At 40.2% G+C, this 26,996-nt stretch overlaps 1 protein-coding gene across 1 annotated transcript in view; it reads right to left on the reverse strand.

Moving 5' to 3' along the window:
* The window catches only part of THSD4 (thrombospondin type 1 domain containing 4), a 240,723-nt gene that overhangs the window by 208,414 nt on the left and 5,313 nt on the right, over positions 1 to 26,996 (reverse strand). The window contains exon 3 of the mRNA XM_025894836.2: positions 14,054 to 14,559. Within this exon, the coding sequence (XP_025750621.1) occupies positions 14,054 to 14,559 (506 nt within the window). The remainder of the gene's footprint in view (positions 1 to 14,053; positions 14,560 to 26,996) is intronic.

Here is a 26,996-nt window from a genome sequence, read left to right on the forward strand (position 1 = left end):
TAAAACAGCAGTTTGGAGTGAGGTGGTGGTTGTTCTTTTAATCCCCAGGACTCTGCTCTAAAATAGAAATTCAGAGAATCCAAGCTGTATACTGCTATAATTCATAACCATGTTCCAGAAGGGCTTGAGATAGATAACAGCAGAAAATCTCTACTGAGGATTTGAGTAATGACAGAAGAAAATTTGCATTCAGCATGGCAAAGATCATTAAACATTTTGTATCCATTCTAAAGGTCTCCTGTGGCTCTGCTTCATTTGCTACTTAAGAAATAAAAATGGAAACAGAAATAAGAATAAGGAACATAAAAATATTACTGAAAGACCTCTGGAAAACATGACAAATGCAGGAAAATATTCTTATTATGTTACACAGATGATTTTCTCTTCTCTGGCCAGCAGATTTACCCATTTTTTTAAAATATGCAAAGTGTGGATTTCCAATACTTTAATTCCTAAGTCGTGACACCTCAGTTTGTTGTCAGGATAAAAGCCCACCTTTCACTGTCCCTTACCAAAACATTCCCAGGAGCTGACAACCCTGAGCACTGACCATCACGTTTCAGGTCTGCTCTCCTGCTCACAGATCTCACTTACTGAAAACCCTGTATTTTGGGCCATGTTACACCCGTACCGGCAGTCTCAGGCAGCTGGGATGCCATCTGAGATATAAGAGATATAATAAATAACAAATTAAGGCAATTTGCCTTGGTCCATTAGGTCATTTCCTCATAGCAACATAGTGGACTCAGCCTGGAGTCTCAGCTCCAAATTGCAAGTGAAGAGTCAAAGAATTAATTATACCACATTTGGGTCTCACCATTTAAGGGAGGCAATCCTGGAATTTTATCTGCCAGCAATAGGCTCATTTGCATTTGCTTTTCTTCTCAACCTGTGCAGCTCAATATCACACCAGGCCCTGATTTCTAATGCCATAGTCTGAAGAATAAGTTGGCAAAAAATTATTTCTTCCAGTTCAGAGCAACGTGTGAATACAGTTATTTTGGGTAACCTCTGCAGCTCAGGAAGGGAGACACCGATAAAGGAAAGTAATTTTCTTTCTGTCCATAAAATATATCTATATTTTAAATATATATACAAAATAGACTTGAACTGCAGTGAAAACCAGAAGTTATAAAGTGACATACTTATTTTCTAGAAACTGAAGTGCTACAGATGTCAGACAGACACCAGATCAAAGGGACCTTTCTTTGGGTTTGTTTTTTCTAGGGTTTGCTTTCTTCCCAAGTCTTCTATTCTCCTAAGATTCTTGTTACATGGGAACCCTGGAAGTAATTTACTTCACATTCTGGCCTTATGGCCACGTGGGGCTTTTAATCAATCTTCCTGGCTCAAGATGTGTGAACAAGAGTGCTGACTTGCCCTGGCAGATAAGAGACCAGCACTCTTGAAGTGTTTATTCCCCTTAATCTGCTCTGACCGTGACAGTCATTGTCGAGGCAGGGCTTTGGTAGTTACAGTGCAGAGCAGAGCTTTTGGCATTAAGGCAGGGAAAGGAAGGTTTCCTGTAAGTAAACAGGAGAGGAAAGAAAGAGAAATTATGAATGGGAATATTTCAGAAGTTTAGACTAAATCCAGTTTGATTTAAATGAACACAGTTTTATTGTTGTGTTTTGAGGGGGTTTTTAATGGGTAAATAAATTGATTCCCCCTATGTTGCTGATATTTTTAATTTTTAATGTAACTCTTCATTTCTGAGCAAGAGCAAAACAAACAAACAATCTTTCTGGAGATTCCTAGTCATATTCTACAGTTTGGTATCAGTTCCCATTAAGCATCTCAGATTTTGGAGCAAATTGGTTCATCTTTGAAAACAGATACAACTTCTTTTCACTTGCTCCAGTCTCTACATGATTTGTACAGAGAGTGGTTTTCTTCTCAACATGAGCACACCAGTTTCCAAGTGTCTGAGATATGAACCTGGGCAACAACCCCTGACACTGAGCAAGTTGCTGCTGCATGGCAGGGAGCAGAGATTATGGGAGGTGGACAAGGGGTGGCAGGTCAAATGAAACTGGCCTTTTGAATGGATCATCTACAGTTTTACTGGCATTTTTCATCAACAGGAAGAGAAAGCTGCTAATAACTGAGCACCAAGCCATGGGCAGATCTCATGGGAGGAATATGCCTCTGTCACAGATTTCTGAATGCCAAATTAAACAAGCACTAGCCTCTTCCAGAGAAGAACACCAAGATGTATTGTTTGGGAAAACTGCTGCCTGGCAAACGAGGACAGGTCATGCAAAAGGTCAAAAATGAGACTGATGTTTGTTACGCTCCAGTACAGAGTCATGAATCAGAACTGGAAAGAACTGAAGGACATGCAAGAAATGGTGACATGAACTTGGACTCTTCAGCCTGGAAAAAGAATGCTGAGATGGGCACAGTATCCTTAAACATAGAATTACCAGTGTCTGAAAGAAGGACTCATGGTTGAAGGCAGCAGGCGTCCAAAAGCTGCTGGAACTTCATCAAATTATTTGCAAAAATGAGAAAATATTGATTTTGAAGGTATTAAATTTCTTTTCTTGTAAAATGGTTGGTCACTGCAACAAACATACAGCAACAACACAAGGAAGTGAAAGCAGTAACAACATTCTTGCTGTTAGTTCCTGCCTCATCTTGGCTTCTTTTCCTAAACTCTAACTTGGAAATGTTTCTGATGTCCCCACTGATGAGGAACTGAAGCACCATTTCTGGAGACTCTGGAACATCACATTGCTTTCAACATACTAATTTTGAAAACAAAGTGCAACACACAACCTCGAATTATTAACACTTTTATCGGTGTTCATGCATTCATTTAAACCAGGATTGCCCAGATTGAAACTATTCTGAGCACTGTTTTGCCTTAAAGCATCTTTCATTCACACTTGGCAACATCCTGACAAATTAGGAATGCAGTTTGTTGCACTGTAATAAAGAGGCTTGTAAAAATAGCTTAGTGTTAATTAACTTTTATAATTCTTGGGGATTACCAGGTAGAATTTATAATGTCATGCAGCAATGAGGGAGAAAGTGAGATATGTTATGCTGGTCTATACACAATGAGAAAACAGCAGGGAAAGAAGAACCATGGAGAGGAAAGGAGAAGGAAAATCAGACAAAATCTACATTAGCTTACTAATCAAAATTAAACTAAGCTTGCTGACACTGTTTGCTTTATGCTGAATCCACTCAGCTTTGGTCTGCTGGTAGAAGACAGAAATAGGCCAAGCCCTGCTGGCTTGTTGGGAATTTTCAGTTGCCAGCAGGGCTTATTCTTACCTGTCATTCATTATGATTACCTAAATTCATTCTCAGCCACATAACTCCCTCCTCCCCACAGCATGGCTTGGAAGTTCCTCCTTTTTTTTTTTTAGTTTTTAAAATGCACACTATCATAAGCCAGGTCAGTGTTGGGATGCACTCTCATTTAGTGCAATGGGTGAAGGAGGAAAAAAGCATTAGCAAGTAAAACCCCTGGCCTTGTGCCTACTTAGCCAGTCCTAAATTAGAGCGAGGTTACACTGCATTAGTCTTTGCATACCCAGCTATGCTAAAAACCAAGTTATCCTTCTTAAAGTAGCAATGGTTAAGAAGAGCATTTGAGCAAGATGTTGAGTATGTGTTGCTGCAGAGTGATGTTGACTGTTTGAATCACAGTCAACAACTCTCAGACAAACTCTGAAAATTCAACTTGAGCAAGATCTGAGTTTTAGGCTCCAAATTTTAGACAGCTTTGACAAAGCTTTTCCAGCGTGGTGTTAGATTCTGCCTTCACAAGTCCATGCTTCCCCAGTATCAATAGAAATAATTACAAGAGTTTGGTAGCAGAATTGAACCCCATATTCCTCCCACAGCACAATTCCTAAAACATCTGTATTTAGAAAGGATTCTAATACATTTCCAAAAGCTGCAACATGCTGCACCACATGATCAAGGATATGACTGTGTCAGTGCAAACTCTTCACACAGCCTCTAAGAAAACAGCAATAATAAATAATGCTCAGGTTCCTTCTGATAAACCAAGTCCCTGCAGGGCTGATATTATTTAGAGATGGATTTACTTAGGTGCTGAGCACCAAAAATTGGAGCACCAATCATGAGAATGATTGGAGGGTTGAATTCCAATGAGAAGTCAACCACTGGCACTAAGGTTCAAGCATTGCCACGCTCAGAACTGAAGCAGTTAAAGTAACACTTCACTTCTCATTTAACTAGACAATAAACAGTTAAAAATCACAAGAAACTCAACTCCCAGAGAGGAGAAAACACCAACTGTTTGAAACACAGGTGACAGGAAAGAGAAGCCTGGGACTTTACTCTGCAGGACTACCCCGTGTTCCTCCCCTGCGTGAATCCAGCGCGTTCCACACATGCTGGAGCCCTCAGGAAGTTACCAATTACCTTCCACATTAATCTTTCCAAAAGCACTCCCCTTTCCAGCTGAACCAAATATGACTGCATTAGCAAAACAGCCCTGCTAATTTTCCATTGCCTGTAAATTCATGTTGATAGCCAGAGATTGAATAGGTCTGTCAGGTGTGCTGCCTTCTCAGAGCCCCCACGGTCCTTAGATGTGCAGAGACAGTTTAGCACTGGGGACAGTTATGTTCATATCCCACATCTGTTTCACTTAAACAGAAGTTCCTCCTCCTAGTTCAGCCAAATCAGCTCAGGTAAAGAAATGACATGCTCCCAGGTTTCACTTATGCCAGGCCAGTTAATTATACATGAGGGCTTTTGGCTGCAAATCTTTCTGTCAGTCAGATTTTCACTACTGCTGATCCATTCAGTAAATAAAATATTTAATGTAGGACAAGCCTTTCATTTCATTGCTTCTGATAAAAAGATATCAAACAGTGATTGTCTACAATACTTTGCATGGGGAAAGGTCCTAAATATCCCTTCAAGAATTAGAAACAACAGAAAGGAAGAAATATCAGAAAGCAAGGATAACTAAATCTCACCAGCTCCACCAGCTGTTAGTCTCTCTGGTTAAACTGTGCAGTATATCAAATAAACACAATAATAAAAAGTTTTCCAGTTTTTCACTGGACTGAAGAAGAACAAGAGAGAATAAGAAGAGGAAAAGAACTATTCAATAATATTTGCAGTCAGTTAGGATGAAAAGGGGGAAAAAATGTCACCAAGAATAGAATTATCATCTAAAGGCAAATTACTGCCTCCCAGAAAAACGTATGTAGAAAAGCATTCAGTGTTTCATGTCAGACCACAGCCAGCAGACATCTCTGATCTCTTGTGTTCATCTCAAGCAGAGGGATAACAGCTGTTTAACACAGACCTGGCAATGTCCTTCCTTTGGGTATAATTCTCACAAACACCTGCACCTCCCTGACTGCTCAGACAAATCTGTTTAGCACTTTGATAACAAAAATGATGGGCCCCTTTCAACTTAAGCCAACCTAAATATATTCTTTAATTCAAAAATACATGTGCCCAGACAGGTATGAAAATGAGGTTTTGTGCTATTAATGTAAGGGTTATAGCAAGCATTTTAAAATTACTATCATTATTATTAGCTAGTATTCTTGGTGTTCTAATTTTTAACTTCTCTCATGATGAGAGCATGTCAGCTGCAAGTAGTGAGAACTGGCCCTTCTTAGCACATTTGCAGTGTCAAAAAGGAACTGTGCTGTAGTACCTTTCCTAATTTTAGCCATCAGCACACGTGTGCCTTAGCAAATAAATGCACTGCCACTGTCTCATAGACTTCAAGCTAAGACCAATGCTTTGAACCTCAAGTGGTCTTCAAGAAGGAAGCACTTTCGGAGCTGGATATTTATATTGAATAGAAACCCTCTTTGAACCAAGGATATCCAGTGTCTTTAAGATACACAGGTAAGATTACAAATTTCCTGGGCCTCCACCTCTTCTCTTAAGTGCTCTTTACAAAGCCTCTCTCCAACATATCATTTTCATTTTTTCCCTTTTTCCATCACTTCCTCTCTCCTCACATTTCTCCCTCTGTTCTCTAAACAGAGGTTCCCTGGCTCACCTCCAGATGAAGCATAACTCGTTTGCTTTTTCTTCTGATGTCTGACAGAATAAAGAATGTATTTTCATGAGCTTTGTAGCATTTCATTCATCTTATCTCGTAGTATCAAAGTACTTCCCTTGTAAATGAAAAACTGCAAGGGTGAACATTAGCAAAAACACTCATTTATGACACCAAGGAAGACTTGTACTGCTGGAAAGTTTCCTTAGAATGAACCTGAAGAAACTGCCAATTTCCCACATTTTCAATGCACAACCTTTCCCTGTTTCTCCAGGAGTAATGTAATGTTCTGGGAAGGTAACAGTTTCACCAGGGATGAGAAGAAAAAAACTGCACAAGAACTGTAGATATTCTTTTCAAAACTGTCTATTGGCAGAAATAATTTCACAAGCAGAGGAAGATGGTTTCCTTCCCTGTTTGCCCTGTCACAACAACCACACTAACAAAAGACAACAGAATCTCCCCCCAGATCATCAGACAGAGTGAAACCAACACTTAGACCTTTCTCTTGATCTTGTTGAGAGTTTGGTCGAGTTTGAAGCTTTTTTCAAAGGTTCCTTTACCAGGAATCCTGTCCAGGAATTAACATATAAGTCCTTCAATAAGCCAAGGAAAGTCATCTCCTCAGTAAGCTCGATCCAACCGCACCCACAGGCTGACCTGGCTCTGCGTGCCCAGGCCCCAAACAAACTTTCTCCAGGTTCTTGCCCATCCTTCTCACTGCAATTAAGCAGCTGCCCTATAATCTGTTCCCTGAAGTGTTGCTGGCCGTGTTTTTGTCCCATCATCACAGCAATCAATCCACCACCAGCACCTACTCATGCTGAACTTAACAGCGACCAGCAGAAACAGAGGCTTCTGTGCAAGACCAAGTGGAAAAAAAGGCAGAAGAGAGGTTACAAATATGATTTATAGCTTTATTTCCCAATATTCCATGTTATTTACCACTGCAAAATGTCTTTTAAATTACACTGATTTGTGCTTTTGCATTGCAGTTATTCATTTCTATTTCAAAAAATGCTCCAAAACTGCAGTTCTTTGATTTCAAGTAGAAAATTCGTTCTAAAGGAGCTCAGTCCCCTTAGATCCCTATCAAAGCTCTTCAGCTTAAATTTAAGCCCTACTGCTCATCATGGTTTTAACAGGATTGCTTGTTAGCAGGCAAAATCCTCTATAACTAAATCAATTACATACATTTTAACTTCATTAAATCTATTTCCGTGGGTAAGTATTCCCAATTTAACTTAATATTTTAGGTCATAGAAAATATCTTTTAAGCAGCACTACATAATTGTAATTAATTGACAGGTTTTTAATGACACTACCCATTTACAAACAGTTCAAGTATTTAAGTTGCCTTGATTTTGTTTCTGAAGAACCAAAAATGACTTATTAGCTCTTCCTGTCAGCAATGCAGCTATTGAAATAGCACTCCAATATTTAAAATGTAATAAAGAAGAAAAATAAAGGGAGATGGAGAAGTCCTTGCAGACACAAAACTTCAAATGGGAAAAAACCCTGGCCCTACTGGCATAAGTTTCTGTTAACAGAATAAGTATGGGCATTTATTTTTTCATGTACTTTATTTTTTCTTATTAGTCCTAAATAGGATCCTTAAAATAATTTCAGATACTTATTTTTAACCCCTGGCATTTCCTCCATAATTCAGAACTGTAACTGGCCTACAACTGTCCTAGTCAATCATTTACTTTCCAGCCCTCCTACTGCTTTTAATTCTATTTCATGTTTTATATATTTTTAGGCACTAAGTTAACAAGGTTTACTTTAAAAAGACTGTCCAGCATGAATTTTTTCCCCTTTTTCTTATGTTTAAGTCACAAAATAAACTGTGTTACCCTATTCATAACTGCTGCTGAGTTTACATCTTCAGAGTATTTTAGCAGCTTCTTTGACAAGAATCCTTTTTAAGAAAAATGAATGATTTACTGGATCTGGATATATTTCTGGATCTGGATATATTTCCATCTACTCAAGAAGGAGAGCTCTGAACAGTCAGGTTGCTTCCCACCAAAAGCCACCCTGTATCCCCTCCCAGCACTGCCCCAAGCCCTGTGCAGCTCTGCATTCCACAGACTCACTTTTCACCAGCTCCAAATCAATCTGGAGAAAATCACTTAAACATGAATGAAGGAGGGGAGCTCTCAGACTCTGTTTTATATTATGGACATGCATGGCTGTCTGCTCACTGACCTAGAAACCAGCCCTAAAGCAGTGAGCAGATCTCTCTGATATCCCTGTCCAACGTCTGGTCACAAGAGCTGGACCAGCCCTTCCAAGGGGGCATCAGCCACTGGGAAGCAGGGCCAGCACCACAAACTTCTTCTGCCACACCAGAGCACCTTGTTCAGCTTCATCAGCACCTTGCAGGGCACTTCATTCAGTGTAGGCATTCACTTCATCTGACTGATTGTCATTAGCATTAACTAAAAGAAAGGAACTAACTCCTTTGGTTTATGTCTTTGGTAACTTCGGTGACCACACCAGGATTTGTGGATATGCACTGCCTGCCATGTCACATAGGAGTATTAAAATTATTGTGAGCATAGCTGTCTCAAAAATTTTCACTGTTAGAATTCACAGAGCAAGCAACCACACCTAAAAAGTGCTTCTTCTGTAGGAAAATGGATTATACCACACTATATCACAAACATTCTCGTTTCTACATCATATTAGGGGTAAAAATATTTTCATTTTTATGGGAAAGCAGAATTTATGAATAATCTCACTAAGAAAACTGCCTCTTTGGAACAGGTTTAATTAATGGGATGTGGACTGTCTTAAATGAAATTTTCCATCCTCAGAGACCACCACTAATGCCCCAGTTCAGCACAGTTGCAATATGCCCAGTACAATAACTTACTATATTTGGTTTTGCTGATCTCCCAGCAAGTGCTATATAACCTCATTTATGTCACTCAGCTCTGAGAGAGATTCCAAAATTTGAACCCAAATACTACAGTCCTCTTTTTCTCTGAGTTCAATAATACCTCTGATCCTCTTAGCTTCATCTTTAAGACTTGAATGAATCCTGTAACCATGCAGTTGGCAGGTAAACCAACAGAAATTCAATGCAAAGAACCTCATAGTTCTGCTGAGATGCATTACCAATGTGATGGGAGCTTTGCTGTGTCTCCACCCCTCACTGACTGGGCAATAATTCCCTGGTAAAATGCACTGTCTCCACCTGACTGAACACCAGCAGTGTTCTCACTTCTCCTCCTTCAGTCAGCCCAGCTCAGGAAGGGTTGAACTGTTCAGAGTAAGACTAAGAAAGCTTCTGGGGTGGCTTGCAATTATAGCACCATGTTAGGGTTTTATTTTTGGTAATACTATTCAAAGCACACTCACAGTAGCATAATAAAAACTGATATTAATTCAGTAATAAGTGAGACCTGGAGGGATTAATACCCAGATGAGAAGTGTGACAGCATGAAGTCAGCCTGAGGCCACAACCACCCCAGCTAGCTACTCATTTTGGGAGGAAATACCTCATGTGATCATTATTGCTGTTAGAATCTGTTTGGAATTTTATTCAGAAGGAAACTAAGCATCTTTCTCACACGGCTTTAAATCCCCCAAGTGCTACCAAAATGAATTTTTTGATTACCACCACAGCTCTTAGATTTCTTCTCAAAAATTTATCCTCAGAAAGGGATGCCATCCTTCTCTATCTTCCTTCTGTACACACATCAACCTGCAATAAGCTTTAATAACCATGCTGGGTTTGGGGTTAAATGCACGACATTTTCATTGCATGAGAGAAATAATGAAAGGAGGGATGGCTAAGTACTTGAGCTGGGTTTCACTCCAGATACTAAGAAAAGCAAACACTCATGCCAACAAATATAAACCCTCACAACTTGAGAAAATAATACCTTCTTGAACCTCAAGGTGCAGCAATCACACATTTGTCCTCCTCTTGGAACTGGAGCTGACTAGAACAGGTCACAGAAATTGCATCACAACACACAGCTAATGATGCTTAAACGGGTTAAAGAAATAACAATTGAATTGTCCCTTTAAAGGTTAATTGTAGACCTGCCAGCTGAGTGACCTACATTTGCCTGGTCAAAGCCATCCGAGAGAGGGGGCAAAAGAAATACTTTCAGAAAGGAAATTCTGGTTTGACATTAAAAGATAGACTCTTCCTTTCCATTGCTCACGGGCCTAGAAAAGCAGACTGAGCCTATCCAGGGTACACAGCAGCACAGCAGACTTGCACGTCAGCTGCTGGCAGCACAATAAAGACCACAGAGCTACAGCCATGTGAGAAGTCGATGATTTTTGGATTATTTCCTCAGTGCAAATCTTTCCTCTCATTCCTTTTCCAAATACAAAAATAAAAAGCTTTAGGGAAGCACTTTCCTTGTTAACATATTTCTTTAAACTTGCCCTGTTTATGCAAGAATGCTTTAGTTGTTTTATTATTCTGGTGATAACTCTATTTTTTTTCTTTCTGCTCCTAAGAACCAGATACAAGGTGCACATCGTGCTTACAGATGTGGACTCAGAAGTTTTGCCACTCCAACATGAAAGCCACTTGCTTTTCAACAGAGAGAGAGAAGGTGGCAGCTGTAAGCATCCTACAAGTTATATGAAATTGTGGTTCTGTCTTCTCTATCCCCAAAACAGACAATAAGAAATACTAAATCCTAGCCCATGAATGATATTTCCTTTCAAGATGTGTTTTCTCTCTTTAAGCATGTTATCCTTTTCCATGCCCTTATTACTTTTCCATGTGTGCCTCTCTATAAAGATATCTAAATGCTTCAATTTTTTTTTGTCTAAATGCTGTGATATTTTTTCACTGTCTCCTCATTCCTGTTTGTTCTTACTGTATGGTATGCCCCACGCATTTTAGCCAGGTGCAAAACAGAAAAAAAGAGGCTGTGCTAATGGGAACTCAACTCTTCAAGACTTGGAAATGATCCCTGTCTTTGCCAGACATCACAGAGAACCATCAGCTTTTAGTGTTTCCATACTCCTTCCAGTGACTGACCATCATTTCTGATGCACTGAAACTTTTCAAACTAGGCTTCAAATTGTAGGTACCTCAAATCTCTCTTTCCCTGAGCTTCAAGTGCAGCCCTGGTTCCCTAATGCCTAACTGAACTAACTTTCAAAAGCTAAAAATGTGAATATCCTCTTCAAAGTCAAGGTGTATCAAATTCTATGATATCTAAATCATATTCTGAATTTTGATTTAAAAAAGTTGAGCAGTTCTTTATCAGCTGCCTGGAAGCAGGCAGAGAACTTTTCCACTTGCAGCTCAATGATACAAACATATTGGGCTGCTGGAGAGGATTGCTGTTGCTGTCAAACCTATTTGCCTTGGAATCCATCCAGTTTCATTCTACCATGTTATCAACTTGAGCTTAATCTCAGTCACAAATGTCCATTCCTCTTTTATTGCTTTATGGAAGTCTGCTAAAATTACAGCTTTTATATAAAGTCCAGCACGGTAAATAGAGATACCCCAAAAAGTTTCCACTGACTGTACAATTTGTGAAAACAGAGGTGTTATTTTTTTAATAGCCTGACATGAATTTCCAGGATCATCCATTTAGTGAACACTGAACACTGTTCTACAGTATAAAAATCATGTCTAGAGTAACTCACATTTTGAAATCCGTTTTCCATCTATTTGATAGGAACACTAATCTCCTTTGTAAAGAAAGTTTTTACTGTGGATTTTGCAAATTAAGAAAACTCTTAGGTTTGTCATTCTAACAATTCCATTTCCTACTAACATTTTTTGTTCTCATTCTGTTTTTACAGTCACCACCAAAGAATCTGAAAGTTATGCAATAAGACAGGCTTTAAAGCCACCAGGGACCTGCTAACACAAGATGGAAACAACTTATTATGCAAGTAAGATTAAAACACTGACCTTGAGTCCTCAGTCTTTTGCCAAGGGGCAGTGTGTGTGGGGGGGTGGAAAATCAACTGTGGTACAGAAGCTTGCACTGTGCTTAGGAAAGCACAAGAATTTTCAAAAGCAAAGGCCTCCATCATATAAGAAAGTGGAGACACAACAGATATTATGATCCTTTTAGTATTTCACAGGCAAGGCATCTATTAGGGAATAACACAGCTTCACTTCTGCACACAGGCAGTATCATTTTCTGCTCATCATCCTCTCCCATTGCAGCCAATCCTGCAGTGATTGTTCCAAACCATCCCAGTCTCTGCTGGCCTGCAGAGGCCACCCCAGCAGCGAGGGCCAGCCTGTGGGGATGGGAGCCCAGCTGTGCCAGCAGCCTGGCAGCAGGGCTGCTGCAGGGGCCAGGCCAGCTGGGATTCCCTTGGATACAGAGGGTGCCAAAGGCTGGAGCAAACAGGCTCCAGATGCCTTTGTGCTCACAGTGCAAGGCCAGGCCCCAGGATTAGCAGTGCCCCAGCTATGTCCTACAACCTGGGGCTGTCACGCTGCACAGCCCAGAACAGGAGTGCTTTATAGGAAATTATTAAGTAGGAAAACACAAGAAAGAAAATATGACTTTTGCCTCAGTGCAGTCATGTTAACACTCCTTGTGCCTGTCTCTGGCATTCCCTGCACTTCCCTAAGATCATCAGTGCCATGTTGGATTTATATCAACAGGCCCAGGCATGGGTTTGATAGACAAAGCAGTGACAAAGGAAATGAGCAACACTTGGGAACATCAGCATCTGAACAGCTGGTTCTGCTGCTTGAAAGTTATGCTTCACTGAGGCAAACAAGAGGCTAACAGGTTAATTCTATTTTCAACTATTCTTTCAGATGGAGAGAGGTTCTTGCAGGGGCTGAGAATGTCTTTATCAGCAGCAACAGAGTTCTACTGTCTTACTGCAGTCAGGCTGGAATACTGCACTCTTTTTTATGTTGTTTGGGGCAGCAATATGGCTTTAAAGAGGTGATTACAGCTGACTGCATCACTAGGAATCTTAAAGAAATAGAAGATATGAAGGAAGGTTTCTTTGGTTATGGTTTTTCGGTGCTTTTTGTTTGGCTTGGGTTGGATTTTTTGTTAACTACCCCAAAAAACTTCTCTTCTTGCGTCTCCCAGAAGAGAGCTGAGAGGGAAAGAACCAGAGAACTGCTGGAATACACATTCAGAGGAAAGACAGACTGAATAGAGACATTTCAGGAGCACTCCATCCCAGGGGATCTCCATGCCTGTTCTGCTCAGCTTCCAAACTGGAAACACATCTATTTTCCTTCCATATGTACATTAAAAAACTCTGATAGATTGGTATCTAAGAAGATAAAAAAGTGTTTCCTCAGAAATGAGAGAATTCGTTGGAATTGCTTGCAACAGCACAGTTCCACTCAGCCTTAAAGACTGAGCAACTGTTATTACAAAATTAATATAAACATATACAGTGTTTAAAATATTCTGTATACTAAATAATTTTGTTTCTTTCTTCAAACAGGAAATTTTGCTAAAAGAGGTGGTAGAAAGAAAAAAAGCAAAAAAGAGAAAATAAAAAAGGTAATAAATAGAAATTCTTTGGAAAAATACAAAACAAACCTAGAGTTTTGAGTAGGAAAAAAGTGGACAGTTGGTCATCCTTTATGAAAAAAAGGTTAATCTTTGTTTCAACCAATTAAAATCAGACTGGCTGTGGAAGTTAAGAATACAGTTATAGAGCTGTTATTTGTTCTGATTTTTATTATTATGGTGAAGATGGAAATGTCAAATGAGAATGTGGCAGAAAAAGGAAAAATCTCTCAATAAATCATAACGCAAAAGGGGAATAAGATAAAGAGGAATGAGATAATCTGCTTAGTACAATTATAGAAGGATTACATGTGTTCTTGGGTATTATCATATCTATAGTCATATATATATATATCATCATATAGTCATGAGGGAGGACAGCCTTCCACAGCAGATGGTAAATGCTGCAAAAATCAGTCTCAACCTTTAATAACTTTACCGTAACTATTAAAAAATCTCAACTCTAATCTGCCATGTCATTCTGAAACAACATGACTCCCACTGGGAATGCCGTGTGTGCACAGACACGCACCTCTTTTCCGCCTGGGCGCTGTGCCGCTGGTTCTGGGAATGCTGCTGGTTCTGGGAGTGCTGCTGGTGCTGGCTCTGGGAGTGCTGCTGGCCCTGGGAGTGCCGGCTGCCCCTCGGTGTGCCCCTGCCCCCGTGGCTGCTGTTCCGGCCCCCGGCAGGGGCAGGGGCACGAAGCCCAGCCCAAAGCTGCTCCTCGTTCCTGTGGAGCGGCACGGATGTGCGGATGGCAGAAATGACGTGGCCGGGATAGGCAGAGAGCGAGTCCTCGTGGTGGGAGCTGTGGTGAGTCCTGTCCGAGGCCGGGAACTGCCGCCCCGGGCGCCGGTACCCCCGATCCCGCTCCCGCTCCCGGTAATAGGCGGGCAGGCAGGGCCGGGTCTGCTCCATCACACCTCCACTGCAGCTCCGGGAGCAGGCAGACCAGGGGCCCCAGTTGCCCCACATGCCTGGGATTCCTGCACTGCTGTCCTCAGACGCATCTCCTTGCTCTTCTATCCTCTGCGGAACCTGCGGACACAACACATGGATTTAGGAATTAGAATTCACGCTGTAACACGAGGAGAGCACTAATACCCTTGTCCAGCCATTCACACTGCAGTCCTAAGTGAAGTGGAATGACATAGGAAGCAGCATCTCTCATTCCCAGCCTGCCAGAGGATGGTCTGTCCTGCCAGTATAGGAGGAGGTTTCCTACAGCCATCAACCATTCAGATAAAAAGTCTGGGTGGGTCGTTTTTTTTGACTATCTGGATAGAAATAGTTTTTCTTTAGTTCTCAGCAATGGAAAGCACTGCGTGATGCAAAGCTTAGAAATGTGGAGACTGAAAACTGTTGACATAATAGCAAAAGCAGGAAATAATGCTCCCACCTAGGGCAGGGAGCTCCCATTCCTCATCCCACCTAGGGCAGGGAGCTCCCATTCCTCATCCCACCTAGGGCAGGGAGCTTCCATTCCTCATCCCACCTAGGGCAGGGAGCTTCCATTCCTCATCCCACCTAGGGCAGGGAGCTCCCATTCCTCATCCCGTGGCTGGGAACAGGGCAGGCTGGAGGGGAATGTGGTTTGCAAACATGGGTTGGCCTGAGTATTACAATCCAACGAGCCAAGCCAGCCCAGGGTTTGTGGTGCTGATGTGTAACAGGCAGTTGTGGTCTGTGTAATCTGAAACATTGCCCCGCTCTGAGGCTGCTCTCACACTTTCATCACCAACCACAGAAGAAACTGCATTTAATTATAACTTCTGAATAACAAAAAGCATCTGCATTAGTGTGATATGTTACCCATTTCTCCCATGTAATTTGAAAACAGGAGCAGATGTCTCTGTATTTAATATGTCTTTTTTTCCTGTGGGTACCCCATTTGGCATCAACCTGTACAACCTAATACTGCACAATGTCAAAATTATGAATAACATGCAACAAGGTCTTGATTTCTGGCTGTTACATTTGCTCTTATATCCAGTAACAGAACACCACTGGCTTACGATCTGACCAACTAAACAAGCTATTCTTCAGTTTGTGATTTTTTACAGTAAATATTCACTGCTCATACTTACACTGCACATTCATGTGGTTTTCCCTCAGATATAAAATGGGAACAGCTACACACAGGAACACTATCTGGTCTGAACCCACTCTGAAGCAAAATTTATTTATTATAAAACCAGCAGTCCTTTGTTATCAAACAAATGATGTTTCACTTGTTTAGACTATTTCTTAAACATTTCTATAATGGTTCAGTACACCTGTTATTTTAAAATGCCAAAGACACTCATGCAGGGAACAACTAAAAACCATTAGTCTGTAAGATAACTCAAGTTACCATTAACATAAGAAATATGTCATTATACAGAAACAGAAAGTGATATAACAGTGACAAGTGTCAACTTGCTGCAGAGAGAACTTTGTGGCTGCCAAACTTCACTGCAGCAAGAATTGGTTCAGATAAAATGATACTTTATATGACTGAAGGCAATCTAAAGTAATTTCACATCCCTTAATCTTCACAGTAAAAGAGGTCTAGACACGGTACAAAAAGGTTTATACTACCTAATTATGTAAGAACATAACAATAAAACTAATAAAAAAGTAATATTATAATGTCTTGTACTGATGTACAAACTCATCAGTACTACTTAGCTATAAGATGACAAAATTCTGAGATGGGAATTTTTGGTAGCAAATCAGGTTATGCCCTTTTATTTTTAATGAAGGTCCCTGTTTTCTTACTTTAAGATGTGGGCTACAGATGAATCTTTAGAGGACATGACATGATTAATGGTATAATCTACACAGCAAATCTACTATGAAAGACTGAATAAATTGAAACTGCTCGGATTTAGGAATGAAAACAGAGGGGACAATAATGAGTCTTCCAAACAGTTAACATAAATAAATACAAGGAGTTGTTCCTTTTCTCTTTGCAGCAAACTGTTCTTGTCTGTGGTCAACACACAACAGTGGACTCAAAGTTTACCAGAGGTGACCTAAATTAGCCAGTAAGGAAAACTACTTCAGCAGAAAGGCAAACAAAGCAGGGGAACAGATTGCCTGAGGAGATCCTGGCAGCACCGAGGCCAATCCCAAAGCTCTGCCAGGCAAAGCCCTTCCACAGGACTCACAGGCCACTTCCCTTCCTTTGCTCCTGGGATTTCCAAGTTACTCTGTAGCCAGCAACAAATCCCACCACAGCCCTACCATACAGCCAAGAAATTTCAGGTAGCTACAGGAGACAGCTCAAGTATTTCAGAACATTTCAGAAACACCACATATTCAGAGACTCCTGACACTAAGTCCCTCTTCCTCTTGCTTTAAAAACTACCCATTACAAGCACACTTTCTGAAGGGAAGAGTTTGAGCCTGCACTGGGGAACAAGTCAAACACAAACTGAACTTCTCTTGCCAAGGTAACTAATTTCTTTAATAGAATCACATAGCCTGCAAAAAGGGAGAGATAACTAACCCATTTAATCTACTTTCCCATAATTCATGACCAATCCCTTCTCTGGGTGACCTATTAATATTCATTCTAACTATAAATGCACCATCAAAAAGATTTCTATCTACTGCAAATTAATCAACAACCAAACATTTTGCTCTACAAACTCAATTTATTTTCCCCCTTAGTTTCCCCCTTCCTTTCTTCCCTGTACACACTTCAGTTATTTGGCAGGACAAGATTTGTAGGTGGAAGCAACACATTTCACTATGTGCAGCTGTACAATAAACAATGCAAAGAAAAGTAAGAGAAGCTCCCAGTTGTGCAAGTGCTTGCAATTCCTACACCTGCACTAACTCCTATTAACCTGCTGTCAAAAATTCTTTATAATGATTGTTATGCACCAAGTATCTTCCAGTCTGCCACCTTTCCAACAGTAAGTGGCAAACTGAATCAAGGCAGGATTTTTAGCAGGGTAGTTGCAGTGTCACCCCTTCCTTTACACATCAGCTCTGCATCCCCTTCTGGTTTTCCCCCAGTCTTCTTGTATTTTGCTACTTTTCCACACAGGAACTGCATTACATCCAGGTTTTATTCTAAGAGCTTGTTGGTTTTTTTCTTTGCAAAAACATACTGAATTAAACATGCTGCCAGTAGGTTGATGTAGACAACATTTTAAATAGAAAACCAGTTTATCTCAAATTCCTGTAATTCAGCACTCACTCTGATTCCTGAATCAAAAATTGCAGCAAAAATTAAAAGAACACTAACTGTAGAAATGCAGTGCAGATTTCTAATACTGTCTCTGTCAGAATCTAGAAATAAGATCCACATCCTGGGATTTCAGCAGCAGTTGTTGTAACCATACTATGCAAGAATGTCCCTGAAGAGGAAACGTCACTTGAACTGAAAGCCACAAATACTTAAAACTGAAGTTGTTGTGCAGGAGCACAATGGCAGAGACTGCAGTACTGACCTGACAAACACTAATTTTAAATACTGTAGGATACTTCATCCATTAAGCCACAGCTTACATACAAATTAACTGTTCAGAAAAGCAGGGGGGACAAGTGGATGAATCAAAGGCCCATCTACAGTATAGTACAGAACAGTGCTATGTTTCTGACTGTGTGGAACAAGCAAAGATTTAGGGAACAGTGTAAGAACCAGGGCACATTCAGAGACATTCACAGACCCTCTGCTTCCAGCTAATCACTAATTTCAGGGCTTCCTTCAGCTAAACACCATATTGCAATTCTTTTTCATAACCACCACTGGACCTATTCTGCATGAATACAATTAATACCCTTTTTAGCATATTTTTAATCTTGGCTTCCAAAAGATTGTGCATTTTAAATTGAAAAAGTGGTTTTCTTACTTCTGGTTATACCTGCAGCCTGACAATTTCGTTGTGTCTCCCAAATTACTTTCTTGGTGATAAACGAAGAATGATCATTCTGCATTCTCCTCCACCACACCAGGATGTTTGATTTGCAGTTGCTAACACAACCCACTTCCAGGATCTCTTTCTGGAATTCAGCAGTCCTAATCTGTCCAGCCTCTTTTTGTATGGAATTCCTCATTCTCAGCACCTTTTCCACTCCTGCATTCTTACACGGGTGTGCAATGCTGCACACAGTACTCCAAATGTGAACTAATGATGGAATTTCACAGTAATAATGATTATAATGCTTAGTTAATAATGATTATAATACTTAGTGACAGTACATACATTTTAGCCAGCTACATAATTAAGCTGCCATAACCACAGCCAATGTTACTAAGTATTTTGCAGATACTAAGCATGTTATAGCAATCCAGATTCAAAACTGAAAAAGGATACAAGGCAATGGAAAGCTTTAAACTTGGAGATATCTAAACCAAATCAGACATTTCAGGTCTTTTTTTTTTTTTCCAATTTCAGTTTAGATACAATAATATTATATTTCATAGATTTAATTTCTAACATGTCATCCAGTAATTCTTTTTCTGGTTAAATGCCCAGAATGTAAATGGATTCATGAACTAATTAATTACATCATATTCATAAATATACATCTGAAAGGGATATAACAGACATGCATGTATGTTCCACAAAGCTTTACAGTATTATTTTCACCCAAAGGCATGAAATTGTATCCAGAAGAACATTTTATCACCTGCTCAGAGAAACACTACCAATGGTGTTCCCTCAGTTAAATCACACCCATGTCCTGGACACAGAGTGGAATTAGCAGAAGCCAGTGTGTAATTTCTTATTTTCAGCTCCTACTGTCCTATCTGTCCTGTGCCTCCAGAGCAAAGCGTTCCAGTTCTGCTCATATCCCCAAACACTCTTCAGGCATTTTTTCATTGTCTCTTCCATGGTCCTTCTCATGCCAGGATAACCCACGCTGTGACACCAAGCTGTCCCCATCACTATTAATGGGGTATCAAGGCACTTGGAAAACATGACCTCCTCATTTATTCCATTACTCCAGGGTCACACCTCCTTTATTTTATAGTTCTGACTGATTAAAGGTTTCGCTAGGGCACAGCCTGTCACAAGAGATATGCAGGCAGCTTTTATCACAGCCAGGCTCAGCCTGACTGAGGATTCAGAACACCAGTAAAATAGGATATTGTTACTATTTAAAATGCATATGTCACGTCTGGGATGTGAGGAACACAGTATTCCTCATTCACCTTCAATTATTATGTAAGTGATCAAAGAACAAGCCACAAAGTAAGAGCTGGACTTTGCCTTCTTAAAATTTCAGGAGTGTGAACACAAAAGCAGGCAGAGTCCCAGAAAGGAGACCTGAACTGCTGCTGAGAGCAGAGCATGCCAAATTCTCAATGAGCTGGGGAAATGATAGTTTAGTTTTAGAACCTGTTCAAGTGTAACATTATTGTATTTCCCTGCCAGTGTTGTAAACACATCTATGGAACTCGTTTAATTCCTTCACCAATCTAAGCATCTTAAAGGCATGTTCTTCCAATATTAGCTCAGCTGATTTCCAATAAAGACCATATCTATAAAGCCATGATAATTTCCCAGTAGAAAGTCTTTACAGTCCACTTTATACATGTTCATTTGAAACAACCATATTTTTTATGTCTTTTATAAGAAAGATGTGGAACTTTAGTGGTTTGATAAAAAACTATCTACCAAAAAACCCCTAAAAGTTGCAGATAACTTCTCAGATCTCTCAAGAGTGGCAGAAAAACGGGGCAGGGGCCAAACAAAACATCATGACACAATGTGTACATGTCTGCCTGGTTAGTGTGCTCAGCTATTTTAATCCTTCAGTGCATTTTGGAAGCCTTTAATCAGAGAAGTAGTAAACCATTTGAATTTTACAGTACGTGGTAAGTGTAAATATTACCAGCTTAAACGATTTAGGTTTCCGTTCTTTGTATAAAATCTCTGCCTGAACATCTGCGCCTGTGAAGATTAAAGGGCTAAAAAGCCTGGAAATAGAAGACCTTTGTATTCACAAATCACTGAAGGGAGTTACAATGCCTGGACAGCTTCACTGCCCCTTCAACCAACTTTGACCACATCTGAAGAAACTTTCACATTATTTGAATAGTCTAGAAAGTAAACAGTTCTGGAAAAAGTCAGGACAGTTTTTGTGCCAGCAAAGTTCGAAGCTTCCCCCAGTCTGGCTACTTTTTTTCACACCAAGACCACCTCCATTGCACTCTGGGAGCCCAGTGTTTTGAGGGAGAGGTTTCTTCCCATTTTTCTGTGAGACCATTAAGTGTTTTCAAGTGACAGATGGCTCACTCCTGACCTCACTTCTACCAGTTCCACACAACCACTCCTTATCAACAGTAGGATTGCTTCTCATTTACAGGAAGGTAAAGATGATAAGCATCAGGCCCTCACTATATCACAAATTAGGCTTCTTTATTTTTTAAACGATTCCCTCATCATTAACTATCACTTGTGGTCCAAGTCACACAGCTTGCACTACCCTTGGCCTCCTCCAAGTCAGTCATCTACAGTTGTGACAAAGTTGTTGCCATTCTATCATATTTCTACACTTAGAAAAATTCTTTGGGATCCACATGTGGTGGAAATACACATTTGATGTGTTCAGTAACAGATATCACATCCTCAGATCTCTCAGTGAGTCACCCACCCATCACTCCAGCAGCAGAGAGGACAAGCTGTCATAAAACAGAAGGCAACATTCCCCAACAGAAGAACTCAACTGTGAATCCAAAAAGCTTCTCATCTTTATCATCACTCTGATCCACAGCTCGGACAGAATGCAATACTGCTCTGAAAGAAGATGAGAAGCTCATCTATGACCCTGTAAGCTCACCTGCTCTGGAATCCAAATGGAATTAAGATATTTTCTTTTTTTTTTCCCCAGAGAAACACAGAACTCCTGCTCTGAGATTAAAGAAGTCAGTATTTTTTAATTTAAAAATTAAAAAAAAATATCAGTGGTCCATGATAAAGCAGGTTAAAAATAACAAAACCAATGGCCTTGATTTTTCAAAGAGTGTATTCACATAAAATAATGTTTCTCTATCCTGCCTCCTTTCCCCAAACAAAGAAGAATTTTATTCCCTAACCACTTTAATCTACAACATCAAGGACAGGGAATTAGTAGGCAGAAATAGGAAGAAAATTCTTTCAGCTGTAAATATTCTGTTGCACTAAAAGGCTAATTTTAAAGAAAAGGTCTTGTCATGGACTAAATCACCTCTCCTGTTTACTGAAGGTCACTGCAATTAGAACACCATTAGCTAGAAAGACTATTTTACCAAAGTTTTTGAATGGAACAGCATGTATATCTACACAGTTAAAATCCAGCAGCCGTGCTGAAGGCAAGCAAATGTACTGCCCAGTGGAAAACTGCAAGAGGAATGTGGACTCCCTTTGAGTTGGAGGCATCCTGTGGAACTGATGTGTATGTAAACACCATCATAATGGACAGCAGGTATCCTATACACAAGAAAAACATTACAGGGAGAAGAAGTGTGACACTTGTACCCATTTGTTGCACAGGAAGAGGAAACAGCAGCTCTGTGCAGACACAGGGTGACTGAGCCGCTCTAGGAAAGTTCAGTTTAGTGTGCACAGCCCAGCAGGACAGACCCCAGAACTGTCCTGTAGGTCTGTCAGGGAGTCCCAGCTCAGCCAGCCCTGACACATCACACACCTCAGTCCCCACTGCCCTCAGGGCAGAGCTTTACCCTTCCTGCATTGCAGGGAGGAACAGGCCTTCCCTACTGGCCGCCTGCTTCTGAGGATGGGGAAAGGCAAACTGGGGACCAGCTGTGGTGGAGATCCCACAGGACTCCTGAGAGCTATTAGGCTTTAGCTTTAGCCCTGGTGTCTTGGCCAAAAGCCAGGCTTAGATATTACCTACTTTGTCTAACTCCAATTTCCTCCAGTGTTTCAAGGCTATAGATTTGCTTCACGCTCCACACTGTCCTCTGTTACAGTGTGTTCAGATGGCTTGGGCAGCTGCATCCCCTTCAGTGAACACAACAGTGACTTTTATGGGGTGTGGTACACCATGGGGCAGAACAACAATGGAAATGAAGAAACATTGTCATCCACTGTCACTATTACAATATAAATGAAAGTGCTGGATCTCATTCATACACAGAATTTCCTATATGAATCCTAAACACTACATCATAGTCAGATTTAGTAACCCAATTCTTGTCACTTGAAATAGTACTCAAAGTTATCACCCTCTTTGCACACTCTCCCTTTACCTTCCCACTTACATCTCCATCACCCACTTCCTACAGCCCAGTAGAAGGAATTATTCCTCCCATTTTAAGCCTTTTGCAGCAGTGCAGTGTACTGGAGGAGGTCAGCCAGACTGTCCAAGAAAGCAAAGATGGAAAGACACAAAGATGAAAATAAATCCATGGTGTATTTCGTGACCAAACTCGTCTCCTTGCTTTTGCCCCTCAAAGTAAGCAGTCCAATAAACCTAAGAATATGTCAGAATTCCTTTAAGTCTTAGCATTTCATTTTACTTGTCACATATAAATGTTCCATTCAGGAAGGTACATGACTGCCAGGAAAAAGGTCTATCCTATAGCAAATAAATGTAAAGCAGTTTTAAAACTTCCCTTAAAGGGCATGGGAGCAGGCAAGCAGGGAAATTAAGTATTTTTAATCAATCATCTTGTCCTGAAGCAAATGGAAAGTGCAGAGAACCCTCACAGTTAATCCACAGGGACATACTAATTTGTTTAAATGAACTTCTGATAAACTCATAACTCAATTTCATGTATTCTGTCAGTAAAATCAATACACTGCTACTATATGGTGGAGAAAAAGGAAAACAGAGAAAGGTGAAAAAGGCAAAGAGAGGTAACTCAGAAGCTATTCCTTCTAGAGGTAAGGAATACTTGTGTGTCTACTGAAAAGAAACCAAAGAAATACCAACCCACTCCTCCAGGCAAACCAGAAAACGTCACCCTCTCCAAAACCCATTCTACTACAGCTGGGTAAACTGCTCTGAAGTAGATGTTAATTGTAGAAATTCCCTTTTATGAAGTGAACTGCTATTTGAGTAATGTGGGGGCTTGGCCATTACACTGCATTGCTGCTCAGGCTCCATTCCCACAAGGAGCTGAACTGCTCTAACTGCTCACCATGACCAAATGAGGGACCTTGGTCACTTTTTCCAACCCCCTGTTCCTCTCTTTTCCCTCGGATTTTGCTCCTCTTCTGTTCCTTATTTCTCTTGACTTAGCAGTGATGACCCCTCGACAAGCATAATTGAATCCAATACAAGAGAGGGGAAAAAATAACCACAAAAAACCCCAACGACACACATCTTAAAGCATATTAATCTCAAAATTTTGTGGGGAGTATAGTCACATTCACTAAATAAATAGCTGCTTTTCCTAGAGACATTGTGTGTCTGATAGCAAGGTAAAAAACCTGATTTATTTCTTCTTTAATTTAGAGCCAACAGGTTCAAAATTCTTCAACAGTAGGGTAGTGTCACAATCAAAAACTTGTAAAAATAAATCCTGACACTGCTTCCAGACACTGAAAATCAGCTTTAGATACTGTAGCTCCATTGAAGTCAATATTCATCTACAGTTGAGTGACAAAAAAGATATGCATAAATTCAAAGCAAGTCCATTGCTTCAATGCTACCATTTAGTACCATAACTGAGATGTTCAAACAATGCAATATTTATGTCAGAAATTTCATTTGGACAGACTTTGCTACTACTTACATTATCAGCTTTACTAAAATGAACACAGCATAGATATAACCACAGCTTACTGTCTTAACACAGCAACACATGATTAGTCAAAAATCCACCCAGGAATGACTTCTGTAAAATTGGGAATACAGACTTCAGTGGTTGTCTAGGAGAAGGAGTGCTATGTTTTATAGTTTTAACAGTCACTTAATCAGTGTGACACTCATCAGACAAGGTTAAATCTCAATACAATAAGCACAGGGAAGGAGAACAGAGAGTTTCATGAGCAGCAGGAGGGCTGTTCATATGTCCAGCACTGATGGACAAGGAAAGTTAATCATTCAAATATTAAGAAAGATTTCAGTTTAACCAGCTGCAGAGAGTTTGGCTCATTTTAAAACACAATTTGGTTTCACAAAACATTTACCCCTTTTTTCCTATTACTGACAAGGAATACACTTGATAATACAAATTCTATACTATGAATGAGGAATAAATACGTTAGATCATGAAAAAAAAGCTTCTAACCAACACTATAACCCCTGTTTCCAACAAGAAACCGTAAGAGTCTTTTGCATAAAAATTTTCATTTCTATCTAACAAACATACCATATTTAATATATTTGAATTACTGTACAAACCTGTGCCATTTACAGAGAAGGGATTAACAAACATAGTACCCTAAACTCAGATATAGGAAGATACAAGGATGCTCTTTCAGTTTTTGTGCACTTCTGACAGCAGAGACAGCACTGTTTAAAGTAAATAAGCACAAAAGCTATTTCTATATAAAAATCAGGTAGCTGGGTATTTCTGAAACTAGAAACTCTGTATTGGTAAATCTGACTTTGTATGTCAGACAAGCTTCCAAGACTGTCATTTAAAAATTATGAGGTCTAAAAGCAGAAAACATTGCCCAGTCAAATGTTTTCCCACAACTTTCCCATTTCGTTCTGTCATCTCCCCAAGTCTTAATTCCACTATCTGCACTTCCCTGCTAGGGAAGTAATTTGGCTCATTCTTCCAGCTAAAAGTCCCATGCTGTCATGCCAGAAACAGATTTTTGTGTGTGCATGTGAGGAAGCAACCTGCTGAGTTCTGCTCTTCCAGAATCTGTTGATGCAATTCCTCTTAAATTAAAAAAATATTAAAAAAAATGCTGCTTGATAAGATAAAATTCTTTCTTCCTGTTAAGCTCCTAAATATATACCACTAAGTCAAGAGTAGCCAAATGGTACTTTCAACAGTTCTAATACACTGAAGCTAAATAAAAAACTCCTACAAGTATGAGTTAGGAAACTACAAATAGATTTTTGTTAAAGAATCTACATTAAGTAAGCTTCTCTGAAACTAGTGTGACTTTAAACAAAGAAGAAACAAAAGCTTAAAAACTAGCAAGATTTTTAAAAAAAACAACCAAACCAAACAAAACAAAACACCCCAGTATTTCCTGATGGTTTTAAGCACACGCAAGTCCTAAAAGAACAACATCTCAGCTGAACTGTGGGTGTGTAGGAGTTACAGTGGATTTCCAACAACTGCTTTGGGGATTGTCCTGGGTTTTACTTCATTTTCCCAAAAGTTTTACTGTAAGAAAAACATCTAGACTATTTGGAAATATTTTAACAAATTACTCAGCCAAATACCCAAGTCCAATTCTCTGATTTTATTTCCCTGTCCACAGTTTTCAGAGGAAAAATAACCATATGCAGGGTGCACAAGGCATAATCCATATTCTCCAATACTGCAGGTTAAAGCATCAGTCATGCACACATTCTTAACTTTTAGCTGCAAAATCGACACACAATAAGGACTGGGATATGGTCTAATGTTTCATTAGACTTCAGCAGTAGTTATTTAGTTTCCACATTCTGTACCCTCTGAGTGTGTATATGGCAGTTACCAAACACCACTTTTGTTATTCACTATTTTGTTAAAATGGCATATTGTTCATCAAATCCCTGTCTCCTCCTCTCCCTTCCTTCCTGAAAAATCCGACCTCCTCTCACATGGAAGGAACTCTGCCAGACAGCAGAGACATCCACCCAGAAATACTCAGGAGATGCTGCCTAGGGATGCCAGCACACACGTGTCCAGGTTACTGCAGGAAAAGAACTTCCAGAGCTACAAGCTGGGAACCCACACCCCGTTAGAAACATGTCCTTCAGAGCTGCCAACAGCCCCTCTAGTCTGGAGCTGACAGGTGTGCCAGAAGGCTTGTGAAAAGTTTAACAAATACAGACTTCAAGACTAAACACAGTTTGGCACGACGAGAATCCTCTCAGTGGTGTAAGAGCTCAGACTGACAGGCAGCCTCGGAGCCTGCGTGAGACCCTCCCCAGGAAACTTGTGCCTCTCTTGTTTGCAGCACAAAGCAGGGCTCCAAGGTGGTTACCATGCCCCCAAGTCCCTTTAACTAGAACAGAACACACTCCAGACCCGTGGCATTTCTCATTCAACTGAAAACAAAGAATCTGATTTTATCTAAATTAATTCCGGGGCTTCCCAGAATGAAGCAATTGTTTCTCTGAGTTACTCTATTTTAGTTAGCAGATTTATTCCCCCTAAAGCTATTTGGAAGCTGGATTGCAGCATCTCTCCACTGTCAGTGTTACAAAAGAATGTCTAATCAGGCAGAGTACTGAAAGCAGAGCAGCAGCATGACCATCTCAGCTGCAGGACAAAAGAGATGTAAGATAGGCAGGAATACTGTGTTGTAGAGCAGTTAAGAACAGAGCCCCTGGACAGCTTGTGCAGACTGGACAGTGCCAGTTTGAGACTGCATCACTACTGACCTCATTTAACTTGTCTTACAATT

Source organism: Manacus vitellinus, unplaced genomic scaffold (assembly GCF_001715985.3).
Source record: "Manacus vitellinus isolate BGI_N305 unplaced genomic scaffold, ASM171598v3 scaffold_16_pilon, whole genome shotgun sequence".
NCBI classification, from domain to species: Eukaryota; Metazoa; Chordata; class Aves; order Passeriformes; family Pipridae; genus Manacus; species Manacus vitellinus.